Here is a 17,921-nt window from a genome sequence, read left to right as displayed (position 1 = left end):
TACGCAACCTTTAGGAGGTACGAGGTGAGTCAAGTGCTTTATCCACTCTGCTGAGTCTCACACGTTTGGTGTGCACAAAGAACGCCTGCTCTATTTGAGGACGCCACCCACTCCATGTATATAATCTCTAAACTGACGTATAGGGAGTGTGTGTGATTCTGTGTGTGTGTGTGGGGCTTCGAGAGATGGAAAGAAGGGGAAAAAGTGGACTTGCACTGATTGCTATTTTGGTCCTTTTTTCGAGCTACCCGTTACACTCGCTTAGCTATTATGTGGCTAATGACGGCTACATTGTATCATCCAGATGAAATGTCCGCAACCTTGATTCACGAGTGAGCAAATTTGGGAATATTTCAAACTAAGAGCGCATGATTGGTTGTTTTTCTGCTTAATTTTGCAAGCCACAATTCAAGCATGAGGGGGCAAAGGTAATTAAGGTAGTGTGGTAGAGTAATGCCCTCACATGAAAGCAAGCCAAAATCACGGCAGTTTGAATCATTTATAAAACACACAAAACAAGAAAACTCACAAGCAGCTGCTGTAGGCCACTACTCACGCCCAGATGCTCAACTCAGCCAGACCCATTAAACACACACATTCAACACAAATACTAGATCGTACACACAGTGGGTGCATTTGATATGAAAAAATATATATATTTTATAACACTCCCTTTTATTATGCTATATTGTCTTTGTTAAACAAATAAAATTATTTGATAGTGTTGCCAGCTTGCCTAACGAATTAAACTCTTATGTGAAGGTACCACTGTATATTGCTTTGGTCTTCCATTATTAAAGCTAATTAATTATTGAGCAGCGGATACACCACCGGCCGCAATTACTCAGGGCACATTGACTTAGCATGGCGGCTTAAGTTGTGTTGGCCGCCGATGAGGCGGGACTGTTCTCACGCCGTCAGCATTGCGTTCCCTTGCCATGTCATTTGCAATGGACTACGAGTTTGCACTGAATAAATATGGCAAAAATACAGCTAAAGTACCCGAAGTTATGCAAAAAAGACGAGAGCCTAATTAATTTGCCCAAATGTCTCTCGAGTGGCCACGAGTACGATGTACAAGAGCGCTCAAGTGACAGAGACAATGAGGCGCTAATGTTCCCAAAGTTCAATTTAGAGTCTTTGGTGGCTTGGACTATTAAAGTGGTTCATTAAAATGTATAAGGCTTGCCTCTGCGACACGTGTCGAGGCATACTGGCCACTCCAGTAACTGTAAATCTGAGTAAAAAGGTTCAGGTTTGTGTCGGTTGGGTGGGATTTTGTCATGGTTGTGGCATAGGCTCTGATTGGAAGATGGGTTGGAAGCATTATTTACTTTCTGCATTAGAGGTCAAATGAACGCAAAGTATAATTGCCATGCCAGAGGAGTACAGCGAGACATTTTGGTGATTTTGCACAAAAATTCGGGAAGAGCAACAAAATAACCGAGTGGAGTCCCAACTCCCCATTAATTGTCCTCATCATTGCACACTGTGTTCTGGCTTGCCCTCCACCAACACTACCCTATCATCGGGTCTGGCAAATGTGAACAGCTGCAACTGCGCACTGGGAGTTAATAAGAGATTTCCTGACTTCCTAATAACCAGACGATGCTTTAGGGTTTATTTGGGGGTGGGGTCCATGCGAAGTTGCTTAGAAAGACCTACCCCAGAGATATCTGCCACTCTGTGAATGGGAACCTCCTTCTTGCTGTGCAGCCCCTTCCCGTTCTTGATGGCCCTGCAATCAAACCAAAAACATGAAGCCAACATGTCAATTTTTAAGTCTTTTTTTTTTTTTTTTTTTTTGTCATGGGTTTTACCACCCCTAACCGGAGGCGGATGGTGAGTTCAAGAAGTCACTCAGCTTGGTGTCTTTAATCTATGATTGCAGCTTTTTCTCAGTGGGCTATTTTGTTTTTTTTGCAGTCTCAATTTCAACATAATGGTGACTGTTTTATCAAACGCCTCAAGAGCAGGAAACAGTAGCCGTTGGCCACTTTTGCTCTTGTGCGCTATATAATATCTATGTGTTTAATCGCCGGCAGGGAGAGAGGGAGGGAGGTTCCTTGAAGGCACTAAAAATACAAGCAAGCCTAAAGACAGAAAACCTATCATCAGCTCTAATAAGACCCCTGCCGGGGGAGGGAGAGATTAAGGGAGAGCAGGAGCTGGAAAAGGGAAGGCCAAAGAAGGACAGAAAAGCAAGGCGCGAGGAGAGAAAAGGAAGGAAGGAAGCAACGGCAGAGAGAGGGAGAGCGGGAGAGAGGGAGCGGACTATAAAAGGAAGCTGCATCTGCTCTACCTATAGCCAGATCTTAATCTATGGCACAGTAATAAAGCTTGCACTAAATCTCCCCACTGCACCTCCATATAATTATATTCATAGCAGCTGTATAAAGGGAGCCAGCAGTCGGGCACACGAGTGTGTGTATGCGTGTTCCGAAATATACCAAACGCTTCCCGGGGAAACAACAAAAAAATGATCGGTTGTGACGTGCAACTAAAATAAAACACTGGAAAGCCATTTTAGATGGGGGACGGAGAGGGGGGGAATAACCCCCAAGGTTAAAGTCAATTTCATTCAACATCCCAATTGTCAAGGTCACAGAGATTGTTTGTAAAAAACAATTAAGGGTGGTTGCTCACCGGGCCTCCGCGGCAAGGAGCTCGTCGTAGTGTGAGGAGCGCTGGTCGTCGTCCTGTCGGTACCTGATGACCGTGGCCAGGCCTTTGCTGACCAGAGCTTCTGCGATGTTACTGTGGGCAACAAGGAGGCATAAGTGTCCAGACATTTGGAGGTAGATTCTACTTAATGCCCAAATATGTGTTTCTCCAAAATTGTGTGATCTCTTTAGCATTATAGCCCAGGTAGAGCTGATCAAATTTAATCGATTAATCGAAAACTGTTAATATGAATCGTTTTACCTTAGAATTGTCCAAATGTGAACCTCTCAACTATAATTTTTGAGTACTTATAGTATTCATTCATGAAAACAGATGATCTTTTGTGTTGAATCAAAACAAGATATCTGCTAGTTTGGTGAGTACGACATTAACCAACGATGTGTGACATGGATAGTCGTTTTTAATCACTAAACAAAAATAACAATCAAAACAAAATGGAGGCAAGTGGTTTTGTAACACGTTAATGCAAAATGAAAATTTATACGATTATTCAATGGAATACAGGTGCCGATGGTTTGCCTTCAAGAAAATGAGGTTCTGTCTAAAAAAAAATACTAAAACAAAGGGGGCAAGAATGAAAGGATTTCAAGGTTAAACAAAATGTGCTAGCTATTGTAATCACAGTGATTACAGTCAAACACCGTTTGAGTTTGCTTTCTTGCAGATCCCACCCCATAACAAATGTAACGACCATTTTTACACACGCAAAATGGTGTCATCATACGCTGGGTGGGAATCCTGCTGCCCATGGGTTACTTAAACTTACATTCCACCGATGGTGACTGTGGCACAGGTGCGCTCTGAGAAGGCAGGGGTGCTTTCGCCTGGGCCGGTTGCTGCTCTGATGTAGTCCACCGTCACGTTGACCTAAAAAAAAAAAATGAATGTATGAAATATTCAACTAAAAAGTACCCATAGGAAGCACAATTTAAAGTGATTTTTTCATTTTTTTTTGGGGGGGTTGTTCTCAAGGTCACCCCCAGTCAGTGTGCATCATATCATGTCAGGCATGAGTGCAGAGCTCCCAAGAGGATGATTGAAAGTGTGTGTGTAGGCACAAGTCGGGAAGCCACACGACTCGGGCACCGCGTTCTCCCCAGAGACCAATTCAAACACCCAAGAGATTCGCTTTTGTTACATGAGCCGCGCGGAGCGCTTTCACTACGTGATACAAGTTCGCCGCTTAAAAGTACCGTGTGTTTCGAGAGCAGAATCCAATCGCAAGGTGCAATCAGACCGATCAAAGGAAGCTCATTTAAACAGTTTTACGCCGACCCGGTGGGATTGTAATGAAGACGTCAACTTGAGAGCGTCGGGCAGTGATCATCCAGTGTTCATTTTAATTGACTATTATTATTATTTTTTAAAAGGTTTGTTCTTGTTTTTTTTTTCTGGTAATAAGTTCAATTGTGGTGTCTAATGAAATCGCTCTTCAGTGGAGCACGGCAGCTCATGCCGCAGTAATGAACTCATTATGCTTAACTTTGGATCTTGGCTGATGGCGTGCAAGGTAAAAAAAAAAAAAAAAAAGGGAGAGGGGTGGGCGAACATGAGGGTAGCTTGTGCATTTTTACCAATAAAATCCTGACAAGCCCTTGGGTTATTAAATAAGATAATTTTGTGCTTATGTGTGTGGAAAAAAAAAAACTTCAATTGGCAACCATTGTAGAATAAGACTGGCTTATTTTCACGTCATAGATTCATTTACGCTCGCTCACCCGCTCCCCCGAGACGTCCTCCGATGCCTCGTAGCCCAAACGCGATACGTGCTTTCATGGCGTTTCATTATAATGTGAGGCAATTAAGACAAAAGCTTTCTATGTTGCGTCCGTGCTTGTCTTTGAATTTAAATGGCCGCGCGTGGCCAGGCATGTGTAAGTGAAAAAAAAGAAACGCTCTAATGAGAGATGCGTATAATGAGGTGGGGGGTGAATAAAAAGTTGTGATACGTACTAAAAGCCAAATATAAGGTGGGATAACAATGGCACATTGGTAAGCGAGTAGTCCGTTAAACAGGATGTGAAAACTATAAAACAGATGTCCGCGAGTCGTCACCTTATCGTGGTGGAGGGGTTTGCGTGCCCCTATGATCCTAGGAGCCATGTTGTCGGGGGCTTCATGCCCCTGGTAGGGTCACCCATGGCAAACGGGTCCTAGGTGAGGGGCCAGACAAAGCACGGCTCACAAGCCCCTTATGATGAGTGATATAAATGGACTTAGTTTTCCCTCGCCCGGACGCGGATCACCGGGGCCTCCCTCTGGAGCCAGGCCTGGAGGCGGGGCTCGAAGGCGAGCGTCTGGTGGCCGGGCCTTCGCCCATGGGGCCCGGCCGGGCATAGCCCGAAATGGAAACGTGGGTCCCCCTTCCCATGGGCTCACCACCTGTGGGAGGGGCCGAAGGGGTCGGGTGCAATGTGAGCTGGGCGGCAGCCAAAGGCGGGGACCTTGGCGGTCTGATCCCCGGCTGCAGAAGCTGGCTCTTGGGACATGGAATGTCACCTCTCTGGCTGGAAAGGAGCCCGAGCTGGTGTGTGAGGCAGAAAGATTCCGACTAGATATAGTCGGACTAGCCTCCACACACAGTTTGGGTTCCGGTACAAGCCCTCTCGAGAGGGGCTGGACTCTCTTCCACTCTGGAGTTGCCCACGGTGAGAGGCGTCGAGCAGGTGTGGGTATACTTATTGCCCCCCGGCTGGGCGCCTGCACATTGGGGTTCACCCCGGTGAACGAGAGGGTAGCCTCCCTCCGCCTTCGGGTGGGGGGACGGGTCCTGACTGTTGTTTGTGTCTATGCACCAAACGGCAGCTCAGAGTACCCACCCTTCTTGGGGTCCCTGGAGGAAGTGCTGGAGAGCGCTCCTTCTGGGGACTCTATCGTTCTACTGGGTGACTTCAATGCTCACGTGGGCAATGACAGTGAGACCTGGAAGGGCGTGATTGGGAGGAACGGCCCCCCTGATCTGAACCCGAGCGGTGTTCTATTATTGGACTTCTGTGCTCGACACGGATTTTCAATAATGAACACCATGTTCAAACATAAGGGTGTCCATGTGTGCACTTGGCACCAGGACACCCTAGGCCGCAGTTCGATGATCGACTTTGTAGTCGTGTCATCGGATTTGCGGCCGCATGTTTTGGACACTCGGGTGAAGAGAGGGGCGGAGCTGTCAACTGATCACCACCTGGTGGTGGGTTGGCTCCGATGGTGGGGGAAGATGCCGGTCCGACCTGGCAGACCCAAACGCTCTGTGAGGGTCTGCTGGGAACGTCTGGCAGAATCTCCTGTCAGGAAGAGCTTCAACTCCCACCTCCGGCAGAGCTTTTCCCACGTCCCGGGGGAGGCGGGGGACATTGAGTCTGAGTGGACCATGTTCCGCGCCTCCATTGTTGAGGCGGCCGACCGGAGCTGTGGCCGTAAGGTCGTTGGTGCCTGTCGTGGCGGCAACCCCCGAACCCGCTGGTGGACACCGGCGGTAAGGGATGCCGTCAAGCTGAAGAAGGAGTCCTATCGGGCCGTTTTGGCCTGCGGGACTCCGGAGGCAGCTGACAGGTACCGGATGGCCAAGCGGAACGCGGCTTCGGCGGTTGCTGAGGCAAAAACCCGGGCGTGGGAGGAGTTCGGTGAGGCCATGGAGAATGACTTTCGGACGGCTTCGAGGAAATTCTGGTCCACCATCCGGCGTCTCAGGAGGGGGAAGCAGTGCAACGTCAACACTGTTTACAGTGGGGATGGCGTGCTGCTGACCTCGACTCGGGACGTCGTGAGTCGGTGGGGAGAATACTTCGAAGACCTCCTCAATTCCACCTACACGCCTTCCATTGAGGAAGCAGGGCCTAGAGACTCTGAGGCGGATTCTCCAATCTCTGGGGTCGAAGTCACTGAGGTAGTTAAAAAACTCCTCGGTGGCAAGGCCCCGGGGGTGGATGAGATCCGCCCGGAGTTCTTAAAGGCTCTGGATGTTGTGGGGCTGTCATGGCTGACACGCCTCTACAACGTTGCGTGGACATCGGGGACAGTGCCTCTGGATTGGCAGACTGGGGTGGTGGTTCCCCTCTTTAAGAAGGGGGACCGGAGGGTGTGTTCCAATTACAGGGGAATCACACTCCTCAGCCTCCCTGGTAAGGTCTATTCAGGGGTGCTGGAGAGGAGGGTCCGTCGGGAGGTCGAACCTCGGATTCAGGAGGAGCAGTGTGGCTTTCGTCCTGGCCGTGGAACAGTGGACCAGCTCTACACCCTCGGCAGGATCCTCGAGGGTGCATGGGAGTTTGCCCAACCAGTCCACATGTGTTTTGTGGACTTGGAGAAGGCGTTCGACCGTGTCCCTCGGGAGGTTCTGTGGAGGGTGCTTCGGGAGTACGGGGTGCCGAGCCAACTGATAAGGGCGGTTCGGTCCCTGTATCACCGATGCCAGAGTCTGGTCCGCATTTCCGGCAGTAAGTCGGATTCGTTCCCAGTGAGGGTTGGACTCCGCCAAGGCTGCCCTTTGTCACCGATTCTGTTCATAATTTTTATGGACAGAATTTCTAGGCGCAGCCGAGGCGTTGAGGGGGTCCGGTTTGGGGACCTCAGCATCGCGTCTCTGCTTTTTGCAGATGACGTGGTGCTGTTGGCTTCTTCAGGCCGTGATCTCCAGCTCTCGCTGGAACGGTTCGCAGCCGAGTGTGAAGCGGTCGGGATGAGGGTCAGCACCTCCAAATCCGAGTCCATGGTCCTCGATCGGAAAAGGGTGGAATGCCCTCTCCGGATCGGGGATGAGATCCTGCCCCAAGTGGAGGAGTTCAAGTATCTTGGAGTCTTGTTCACGAGTGAGGGGAGGATGGAGCGTGAGATCGACAGGCGGATCGGTGCAGCGTCGGCAGTAATGCGGACCCTGTACCGGTCCGTTGTGGTGAAGAGAGAGCTGAGCCAAAAGGCAAAGCTCTCAATTTACCGGTCGATTTACGCTCCTACCCTCACCTATGGTCACGAGCTATGGGTCGTGACCGAAAGAACGAGATCTCGGATACAAGCGGCCGAAATGAGTTTTCTCCGCAGGATGTCCGGGCTCTCCCTTAGAGATAGGGTGAGAAGCTCGGTCATCCGGGAGAGACTCGGAGTAGAGTCGCTACTCCTCCACGTTGAGAGGAGCCAGATGAGGTGGCTCGGGCATCTTATCAGGATGCCTCCTGGACGCCTCCCTGGGGAGGTGTTCCGGGCATGTCCCACCGGTAGGAGACCCCGGGGACGACCCAGGACGCGCTGGAGAGACTATGTCTCTCAGCTGGCCTGGGAACGCCTTGGGATCCCCCGGGATGAGCTGGATGAAGTGGCTGGGGAGAGGGAAGTCTGGGAGTCCCTCCTGAAGCTGTTGCCCCCGCGACCCGACCCCGGATAAGCGGAAGAAGATGGATGGATGGATGGGTCCGCTTTTGTTATTGAATCATTTCATGCTGTATATTTAATTATGTGAAGCACATTGACTTGTGTAAAGTTTTTTCCCCCAAAATGTCAACTTCTGCCATTTTAAAAAATTGACTGGCTAATTTTCATGCTCATTCAACACAAACAAATTAGAAGCGTTAATAACAAAAACGTGCGAAGGAGTGGGTGAAAAACTGGATGCTAAAAAGTGCTAAGTAGAGAAGACAGGTGTGCCAAGACAATCGCTTATGTTGGCGAGTTAATCAGCCACAGTTAGCAGCTATTATTCAATTTATCATCCAGACAAATAACATCCTCGTCCTATCATCACTTATCCTCTCATCAGGTCATTAAGCAAAATAAATCAATAGAGGGAGTGGACGTATGAATTTAACGTGACATTTGGTGTTTATGTTCTGATTGAATGTGAGCAATCTCAGTGAAGAGAGAAAGGCGATGGTTATACTTTCAATTCTTTTTCCATATTCACACGGAGCGCTAACATTGCTAACGCGCGAGCAGCTGCACGGAACAGAAGCCCCTTTGGAGCCCGCAGGATTATCCGAATGTGCTCAAGCCTGATAAGTGGCTTAATGCAACATCTCCATTGGACTTTCTTTTTTCTTTTTTTTTTTTTTTTTTTGCTGTTGTTGCGGCGGCTGAGACCGAGGCATGCACAACAAGCACTACTTATAAAGTTAGCCAAATGGATCTTTTTGGGATTATGCCACCATGCAAACACAGCCGTTTCGGATCGGACATGGATACATCATATGTACACACACGCGTGAGAAACAAATGACAGGGAAGGAAAATTACAGTACCTTGTATCTTACCTAAAATGTAACATAAGAGTATGTGACAACTCGCTGCACGCTTGATGATTCATCATCACAATCAACTTTGGGCAACAACAAAAAAATATTTTAAGGGCATCACAACCACAGTACTATTATTTTTATTCTTACTATTCTAGGCTGTTTTGTCTGTTTTCCTCCACAGGTTTATTTTATTATTATTATTATTATTATTATTCATACAGTAAAGGTTTTTAAGAGCTATTTAAAGACTATTGGTATGGCGCCGGCTGCTTGACACGTATTTTTTATGGGAACGCTCGTTTTTGATTAGCAACCATGCGACAACTCGCAGGAAACAGCAAAACTAGGCCGAACAAAGTTTGTCAATTTCTGCCACTTCACAGTAAAGGGAACCAGAAAAGGTGTCATATAGCCACTAACACACGACAAGACTTGTTGAGTAGTTATTTTAGTGTTATTAGCAACATTAAGATGATACTTATTACACCGCCAGTAGGGTTAAGTTCATTTTTTATAATGAATTCAAAAACAAGCCGTCCACTTTGGAGGTTCTACTAAGATTTTTTTCGACACAAAATATAGGCTAATCATCCTCAGAAATCAAACCTGGGCCCCACATTGCTGAAAGCAAAATTGAATATGCAAATGACACGTTACTGATAAGAGATGAAAATCACGGCGGTTTCCTTACAGGGATGATGAATAGCAGCTTTAATGACGAGCGAGCGGGCGGCGCTTTATTCTGCTGAAGTCGAGCCGCGCGCTGCCGCGGCTTGGAGCTTTAGCGCGCTGCTACCCATACTTTAATGCTGAGTAATGTCCTGGAGGGTTTAGTAGAGCTTGTTTTCTCAGCGCTGCACTCTGAGCTTAAGACGGGTAATACGACGACGAACGGGGGAAATGTGCCAAGTCAACCTTGCGACTGGACATGATGTGTCGACTGTAGATTTTTTTTGCCTCAGAAGGTGACTCTCATTGTCCAAGAATAGGTCAAAACTAATTATCTTTGGCCATAAAAATAGATTCAACACAGAGCTGCTCTCCGTCTGTTCTCCGTGAGGCTTAGCGCTTCAGAGACAGTGTGACAGCAAGTGGGTCGACTAAACTCCCCAAAACGCAAAGCGGTGTGCTCTTGCACCCACCTCCGCCTGGCGCGACTCCCAAGTAGGTCAAGGTAGCGCAGATGAACATGAAAGCCTCCGGGGGTTAAGTCGTTACGCTGGAAAATAAACACGCTCCCAAAAGCAGGCAAGTGATGGTTTAATCCATACTAATTCTTTTCCGGTTGCCAAGGCCACCAAGGAGGCTGCCACCTTAAAAAGATTCAGGTTTTTTTGCACTTTAAAAATAAAAACATAAAAAGTGTCATTTTTGCTGCTCATTTTTTTGCAAGTAGTTTTTGAGCAAAATGCTAAGTTATAAAGACAGGTGTTATGATATATATAAGGCACTCGGCCTCAACCACGAGATGGCCATGGACCGTTCCTGGTGGAAGAAAGCCATATCAAGAACCCAGTCCAACCCAGCGACGCCTGGAAAACGGACTTTAAACCGATGATGATGATGATGATGTTATGATATATAGTCAAACCTCGGTTTTCGACCATAATCTGTTCCATAAGGCGGTTCGAGAAGTGAATCGTTCGAATTCCGAATCTATGTTTCCCATTACATTAATGGAAAAGAAAAATCCGTTCCAAGACAAAAAAAAAAACGCCTTTTTTAAGCATTTTTTCATTTGCGCATTTTTGTCCGATCGCGCAACTGCAGCGCACTGCCGAACGCGCAACCGTAGCACGCTGCCGACCGCGCAACTGCACCGCTCTGGTCGCATTAAAGTGACAGAGCCGTCGCTGAAATTTAGAAAATATTTTATAAGTCCTGATGTACTTTCCAAAATTTTAGTGGACCTCAGTGCGCAGGGAGCATAATTTGGTTCGATCGCGCAACTGCAGCGCGCCGGGCGCTCACTGTCGCATTGTTTTAAGAGCCTCTATGTGTTTTAGGATACTCAAAGTAACGATAATACAATAACAACGAACAGAGTCAGTCGGCATCCGGATCGCGAGGTCGGGTTTTCTCGGGTCCTCTCGGCTCATCTCGCGAGTTTCGACCTCCGAATCTTTGTTCGACAACCGAAGCAAAAACATCTAGAAATTTTTTGTTCGAATTCCTATATGTTCAAGAACCGGGACGTTCGAAAACCGAGGTTTGACTGTATATGATATATATAAAAATAAGCCTTTTTCCTTAAAGAGGAAGTCACCCATTTTGTTTTCTTTACATTAATATGTTGTGTGATCTAAACACAGCATTCCTGTCCTAATTGCCTTCTTTGGAAATATGAGTTAAGCTTTTATTCATTTCAGGGGCGGTCATTTTGCCACTTGCTGTCAATTGAAAATGACATCACAATTGCTGGTCTCAGGTCACAACCAATCATGAACCAGCTTCAGAAAACTGGTGAACTGTGATTGGTTGCGACCTGAGACCTGGCAAGTGTGATGTCATCTTTAGTTGACAATGAGTGGCAAAATGGCCGCCCCTTGAGATAGATAAAAACTGGTGGATTTTGCCTGTTGAATTCATATTCCGTGTTTTTGATGAATGAAACTAGTTGGGCTGCACAGAAGATATTACAAAAAAATTGGGGGTTGACTCCCTCTTTAAAACACTGGCATTTGTATAACGATTGTGCGAACCGTCAAGCTATTGATTTAGCAGCGTACAGAAATAAAAGGGCTCTCTAATTAAACATCAGTAGCAAAAGACACTTGGAGAGAACTCGTCTTTGGCCTTTTACAAGTGGATGGAGCTTTCGAAGCCTGCTGTTTACGTCAGTGTTGACGCCGCAAATTGTAGTGCCATCTTGTATTTTGTTTTCCCACCTTTAAAAGCAAATGAGTTAATCCTGACCCACGCATGCATCCATTATTCCCCTGACACAATGGTTACCCAAAAAAAGTCATTGTTCAAAGCCATCTTGCATCTCCATTTTAACAAGGATGATTAAATCCGATAGATGAGAGGAAATGAATGATCAAAGTGAACTAATGTGGCAGTTTCGTAAAGGTGAACGGGGGGGCACTTTGTGGTTGGTGTGGCAATTCTAGTCAAACAGCGGTGGGTGCGTAAGCGCAAGTCTCAAGTGCTCTTTAGCTCAGCGGCAGCGGCGTGCTGGTGAGTAAATGACGGCAGCGCCCCTGAGGTCTACGGGCTCGGCAGATCAATAGACACGAGTGGGGCAAATCAACACTCCTTGTTTGAAAAGGTGCACCCGAGACTTCCACTGCGCTACGATTACTTACCATTCACACAATCATGTCGCTGAGACTTTCAGATTTACAGCAAGGGGGGGGGGACTTTGAGTCGCCGTTTGGAGCTAATGTGTTACAAGAACAGTGCCAAATTGGGGCACGAGTACTTTCCTCAAGGGGGTGCGTGTGATTTTCAAGTGTAATGGCGAACTGGTACAATTATAAAACTGGCAGAACATGGTGGTGAGATAAAGAGTAAATAATCGCATGCTATTAAAACGAAGCGGTCCGCCGGCTGTGTCAGGTGTGAAAATAGTTTGGAAAAGCCTGTTGTAGGAAGTCAGATATGGGTACAAATGATAACGCGAGCCATTAATCTATGACTGGGATTCTGTTAACTGTGGTGTGAAAGGCCTTATAGGTGGTGCGCAGAATGAAAAGTCTTAAAAGAATAAATATTTACAGACTACGCTAGCTGAAAACAACTGCAAAATCGTGATGGACTGGAGATGTTGCACTCGGGTTTTTGAGATGAATATAAATCTTAAAATTTTTGGCAAAGGCTGCGCTTGAAAATCACTAAGTGCAGAGTTAAAAAGGGGTTTCCAGGACATAGATTCTAAAACTCCAGGGGGTGCGCGGGCGCACAAGTGCAATGGCAACCTGGTATGGTATAAAAAATGACATTTACAGCCCAAACTCACTGAAATGGGCGATATTGATTTGTGGAGCACAAAGTCTGAAGGTACAACGAAGGCGTGCGTTACACCGGAGGGGGTGCACCTGCTGTGCCTTGATGTCAAAGGGGGTGCGTGGCTTACAATTTTTGGATAGGGCTGTTCTTGGAAGGCACTAAGGCAACAAGAAGAGCCAATAAAAAAAAAATGTCAGTATATTGTGGTGCAGACTCCCACCAGGGGGGTGTGCAGGAGTAAAATTGAATTGGCAGCCTGTTCTAAAAATAACATTTACAGCCCAGATTGACTGAAATTATTTTGTGGGACACAAAGTCTGAAGTGACAACAATAGACAGTTGTGGAACACGAAAGATGTGCGCCAGCTGAGTTGGGATGTTACACGTATGGCGTTTGTTCATTGGCCACGTGTGCGACAAAGAGAGCTTTAACAAAATCACCTTTTTCCCGATGAGTTTCTTCCTGAGGAACTCGCGAGCTTCAAACATGTAGGGGATGTCGTAGAGCGGACGGAATCGCTTGTCTTTGTCCTTGTTCTTCTCCTGAATGGAAGGAGGAAGGGAGGAAAAAAAAAAGGTCATGAATGAGGAGAATACGTGGAATAATACGGTGAATAATAAGCTCGACTGCGCGTACTCTCGCTACTGCTACACAATAACAACTTGCCACAAAACACTCGCCCACGCTCTGACACAAGCGCCGCAAATAGAAGCCATTTGCATTTTGAAAAGAAGGACGGGGTTGCTGCGTAAAAAAAAGACAAAGGCATGCGCTCGGTGACAGGTGCTTTTTTTTGGAGAGGCGGGAATTGAAAAAGAAATAAAGAAATGACAATGGCGCAGCTGGAGAATAAAGGCGGGAGCTAAGGAAGACACAATGAACGCCTGGTGGACAACTTCCTGATTTTTTTTTTTTTTTTGATTGTTTCTAAGAACTTTGCTGCTGTTAAGTCTCACAAAGAGAAACTGGCAGCATCCAAATGAACACAGCCATGTGCACAATATTGTGAAGATTTGAATAATTTCCCTTAATGTCTATAATAGAACGTAATTATGAGCACCGCCATTGAAATGCGTTTTTGTTTTTGTTTTAATCAAAAATGATTTATTTGTTTCTAATTTCCTTTTCACATTTGGGATGTTAATTTTCTTTTAATACTTGCATGTTTACTTCTTACTTTTTATTTATTGCACTTTAATGAAAACACACGCGCTACACATGACAACTGTAATTTGGTATTTCAAATATTAGTTCAAAACCAGTTTAATCTGATCCATATCTGCTGATGAAAACATTCACCGCTATATTTCCCTCATGTTTGTAGACACGTTTTGGTTCTGGTTTAATTTGCTCTTATTTTTACTTTGCTTTCATTACATGTTAATAAAAATCCACACATCACACACTGACACTCAACTTTGCAATCACATCATGCTAAAGTGTAATCTCATCTGATCCAGATTTGCAAATGTGACAATAATTATATATTGAGAATTTTTACTTTGCTAAGTTTTAATATTAGAATACATTTCTATTTCTGGGATTTTATAGAGTTAGAAACTGAATTTGTTCCATGAACCCATTAGTAACTTGAACTGTTCATAAATCTTAGGTAATGCTTCCCATTGAAATGGATGGAAATGCAATTAATCTGTTCCAGTCCCAAAACAAAGTTATACTTACCGGTAATTTTCCGTTACTTTTATTTTCAATGAGTGAAAAAAAAAAAACATAAATTCAAAATAGAAATAAGTGAAGACACTTTTACGACTAATTCCTCATTAACAAACAAGAGTAGAGGAGGACTACAGCTCCTTAGTTGAATTGCTCTTAAAGTTGTTTGTAACTCGAGGTTCCACTGTAAACGGTGTTTCAGCAATAATATTCTTGGGTCACTTTGACCTGGTGAAATTTTACTCAAAGTGCCCGAAATGAAAGGATCCCAATAAGCATCTTATGAACTTCATTACGAACCATTTCCGTAAATCCAGTAATAACCCAATCATCTCTCGAGCTTGCGATTCAATGCGGATCATTTTTTAAATTATTTCTTTAATTGACTTCCTTTAAAAAGGGTCAATTTGACCCACTGCACCCACGGTGGGTTGATAAAAGGAGAAATACTACACTATAGTAGCTCAGAACAATCTCTCTATTTGTTAATAGAAATCCACTTTTTTTTTGCGCAGTAGATTTAATTGCAACCTTCCAGATAATTCTGCGCATCCTGAATAGGCTGGACAGTGAGAACACCAAACAAGCGGCTAACTTCAACAGGGAAGTAAAAAGGATAGAGGGACGCAGAAAAAAACCCCCCAAAAAAAAAACATTTCTGGACTAATAAGCTGTTTTGCGGCGGAAAGGCAGTCGTGTCACCGAGGGCTGTAAATGTCAGCACTCTAAGCCAATTAGGCGCAGGGAGCCAGAGATTGGGGGTGGGGGGGTGACAAAAGGTAGCACTTCTCCATCTTTTAGAAGGTTAATGGCAAGCGGCGCGAGAGGGTTGGAGGCGGCGGTGACAGAAGACATGAAAATGAAGAGAGTGAGCGAGAGACGCGTTGGACGAAGCTGTCGCTATTCAAGTAGCCTGCTTATTATTAGTATAATAATTATGGTGATGTCAAGGTCAGGAGGTGTTTCCAAATGAATGACATCAAGCTAGTCCAGTCCAACATATGTTACTCCAAAACTGTAATATTTAACATGAAGTGCTCTATGGAGATTAAATTGTGAAATCAACGTTTAAAATTAGTGGTGCTGTGACAATGAGCCACATGCTGCTTCACCTAAGATATTTGCACACACACCCCCCAAAATCTTTGCTACCTTTGACAACGAGCCCAGACGGGAGATAAAAGTGACAACGGTGGCGTGGTGAAATTACCGTGACGAGACTAAGTCTGAGCGCATCACCCGTAAACCGAGCTAAAGCCGCCCGGGGAAGGCCGGCAGGGGAGAGCAGCGGCAGGGGGCAGGGGCGGCGTCTCGGCTCATGTGTCTCAAAGCGTGACCCAGTAACAGCAGTTTGCGCTGGCTGTCCTGCGGGGGAAGCTCTCGTTCTATTTGGGGTAAATTCCCTTCGCCCCAAATTAGGCGCCACTGCTCAGGAATGGTCTTTGACTCCCGTAGAGAAAGAAAGAGGGGGGGGTTGAGGCATGACGCTGGCTGGGTGCTACAGCGGCAATGTGCGCAAGCTTTCCGAACATCAAAGGCGGAGGCATGACTCAGGGAAGATTGACGTTGCTAGGAGAATGCGCACGTGTTTGGGGCTCTCACTTTCTTTTTTAGCAAGCCATTTGAGTGCATTGAATGACGAAAGGGGAGAATTTGCCTCAAAACTACACAAATAAATAGAAATCTTCCCGAAAATCATCATTTGATCCCACCCTGAGATCAACGTAAATTTATGCAATCTTTCGAGATTTCAAATCCACACAGGGGTTAATTTTCAAAATGCTTTAAAAACAATATTGCAGGGTGAAGTTCAAAACAAGTGAAGTTCGAGCCCAGTTACGTGCATTGCGTTGTCAGCTAATGCTAATGGACGGTGGCAAGAGACAAAACAAAGCAAAAAAAAAATAAAAAAAATAATGGCGCACCAGTGACTCAGGATTTGGGCAGCGCTCCCTCCCTCCCCCCATCCAGTGTCATCTTCGTTCCAAATTAAGGGGTCAAGACATGTCACGGCATGCTGGGGGTGCGCTGTGGGCGCACACATGTCGTGGCAGGATGCTCGGATTAAGAGGGACGGGGCAGAAGTGTGGAAGGGGAGGAGTGGGGTGCATTTAGGGCAAAAATAGCTACACGCTGCTTAAATTGCTGAATTACCTTCATGTTTTATTATCCAAAGACCAAATATTCTGCATGTTGATTTTGCTCTTTCAGGGAGAATTTGACTTGTTATGTACGTTGTTTAAGCCTTGGAGGCGGTCTAGAGAAATTTGACGGTTTGGACTGACTAGTAGAGTGTGAGTTTTCTACAGTGATGCAGTACATCCTTAACCTTACTTTAAAAGCTCATAGGTACAAAAAAAACAGTAAGCAAGCGAGTGGACAAGAGCTAACAATGAGTCACTTGTTTGGTACCGATGTCCCACTTCACTCTTTTTTTGACTCAGCTGCTACAAGGAAAGAAACCCAAAAAAATATTAAAAGAGGAAAAAAAAAAAAGTGGGAAGAAGGGGAGCAATGGGAAAAACTTCCAGCTGGAAATGACTGTGCCGTTGCGCTAATAGTGAGAGGAAACATGCCATATGTTAGTCTTATAACAATTACTGTAATCATCGCAATGGGGGGGTGGGGGTCGCGGGGGCTTAAAAAGAAAGCAAAAGGCGAGGTCGGAGGGGCTGTCACACTCCATCAGTGCACGGCTAACATAGCGTTTGGCCTCGCTAACCCTGCTACAGTACACATAAAACACAGGAATATGCTTGCAGAATGTGCAGAACCCTAACCCTAACCCCCCCAAAAAGGTTTTGGTGGGAAGCAGACCTCCGTTAATCAATAAAAATGGTGGATTAATTAGCTATCTGATTATGGCTGGAATAATCAATAGACTAATCGACTCTAAAAATATAAGATAGCGACAGCCACATATGCCAAAACAGACACTGCTGCCTCATTCAATTCTTTTGGCTGAAAATATCTTCGCTGTGACTTAAGCAGCACGTCTCAGGTTTTCAGCCATCTGCCTGTGCCAGCTCACTGTCGATGGACAACGCGGTGTCAAAACGCACCAAGTGGCAGTGCGGCCGAGAAACGCACCTGCCGCGACCTCTCGCTCACCTCCAACCCGCTGGCGAACGTCCGTCAGCGCAGCGTCTAACAAGGCTAACGGGCTGTAAATGTGTTGACTTTTACGAGTACACTGTGCTTTCGGCTCGCCTGGAAGGTTTTTACTATTGGCAATCTGAAAGGGACTCAACGATACATATGCGACATGCATCAAATAAATATCAGTAAAAGGCTCATTGCTGTCAGATAACTCTCGTCATCCGAGTGGCTGCCGAGCCATCGTGTCACTGCACCGCTGCCATGGTGACGGCAGGCGGGGGTCCTCGCTA

General features: G+C 46.0%; 1 protein-coding gene across 1 annotated transcript in view; it reads right to left on the bottom strand.

Annotated features, from left to right (window-relative positions):
• The window catches only part of snd1 (staphylococcal nuclease and tudor domain containing 1), a 103,680-nt gene that overhangs the window by 74,424 nt on the left and 11,335 nt on the right, over nt 1–17,921 (bottom strand). Inside the window, exons 11-14 of the mRNA XM_049760579.2 lie at nt 13,299–13,400; nt 3,452–3,552; nt 2,647–2,757; nt 1,666–1,738 (exon numbers count right to left, since the gene is read on the bottom strand). Coding sequence (XP_049616536.1) covers nt 1,666–1,738; nt 2,647–2,757; nt 3,452–3,552; nt 13,299–13,400 — 387 coding nt within the window. The remainder of the gene's footprint in view (nt 1–1,665; nt 1,739–2,646; nt 2,758–3,451; nt 3,553–13,298; nt 13,401–17,921) is intronic.

Source organism: Syngnathus scovelli, chromosome 22, assembly GCF_024217435.2.
Source record: "Syngnathus scovelli strain Florida chromosome 22, RoL_Ssco_1.2, whole genome shotgun sequence".
NCBI lineage: Eukaryota > Metazoa > Chordata > Actinopteri > Syngnathiformes > Syngnathidae > Syngnathus > Syngnathus scovelli.
Note: the sequence above shows the minus strand (reverse complement) of the source record. Positions and strands in the feature narration are given on the sequence as shown.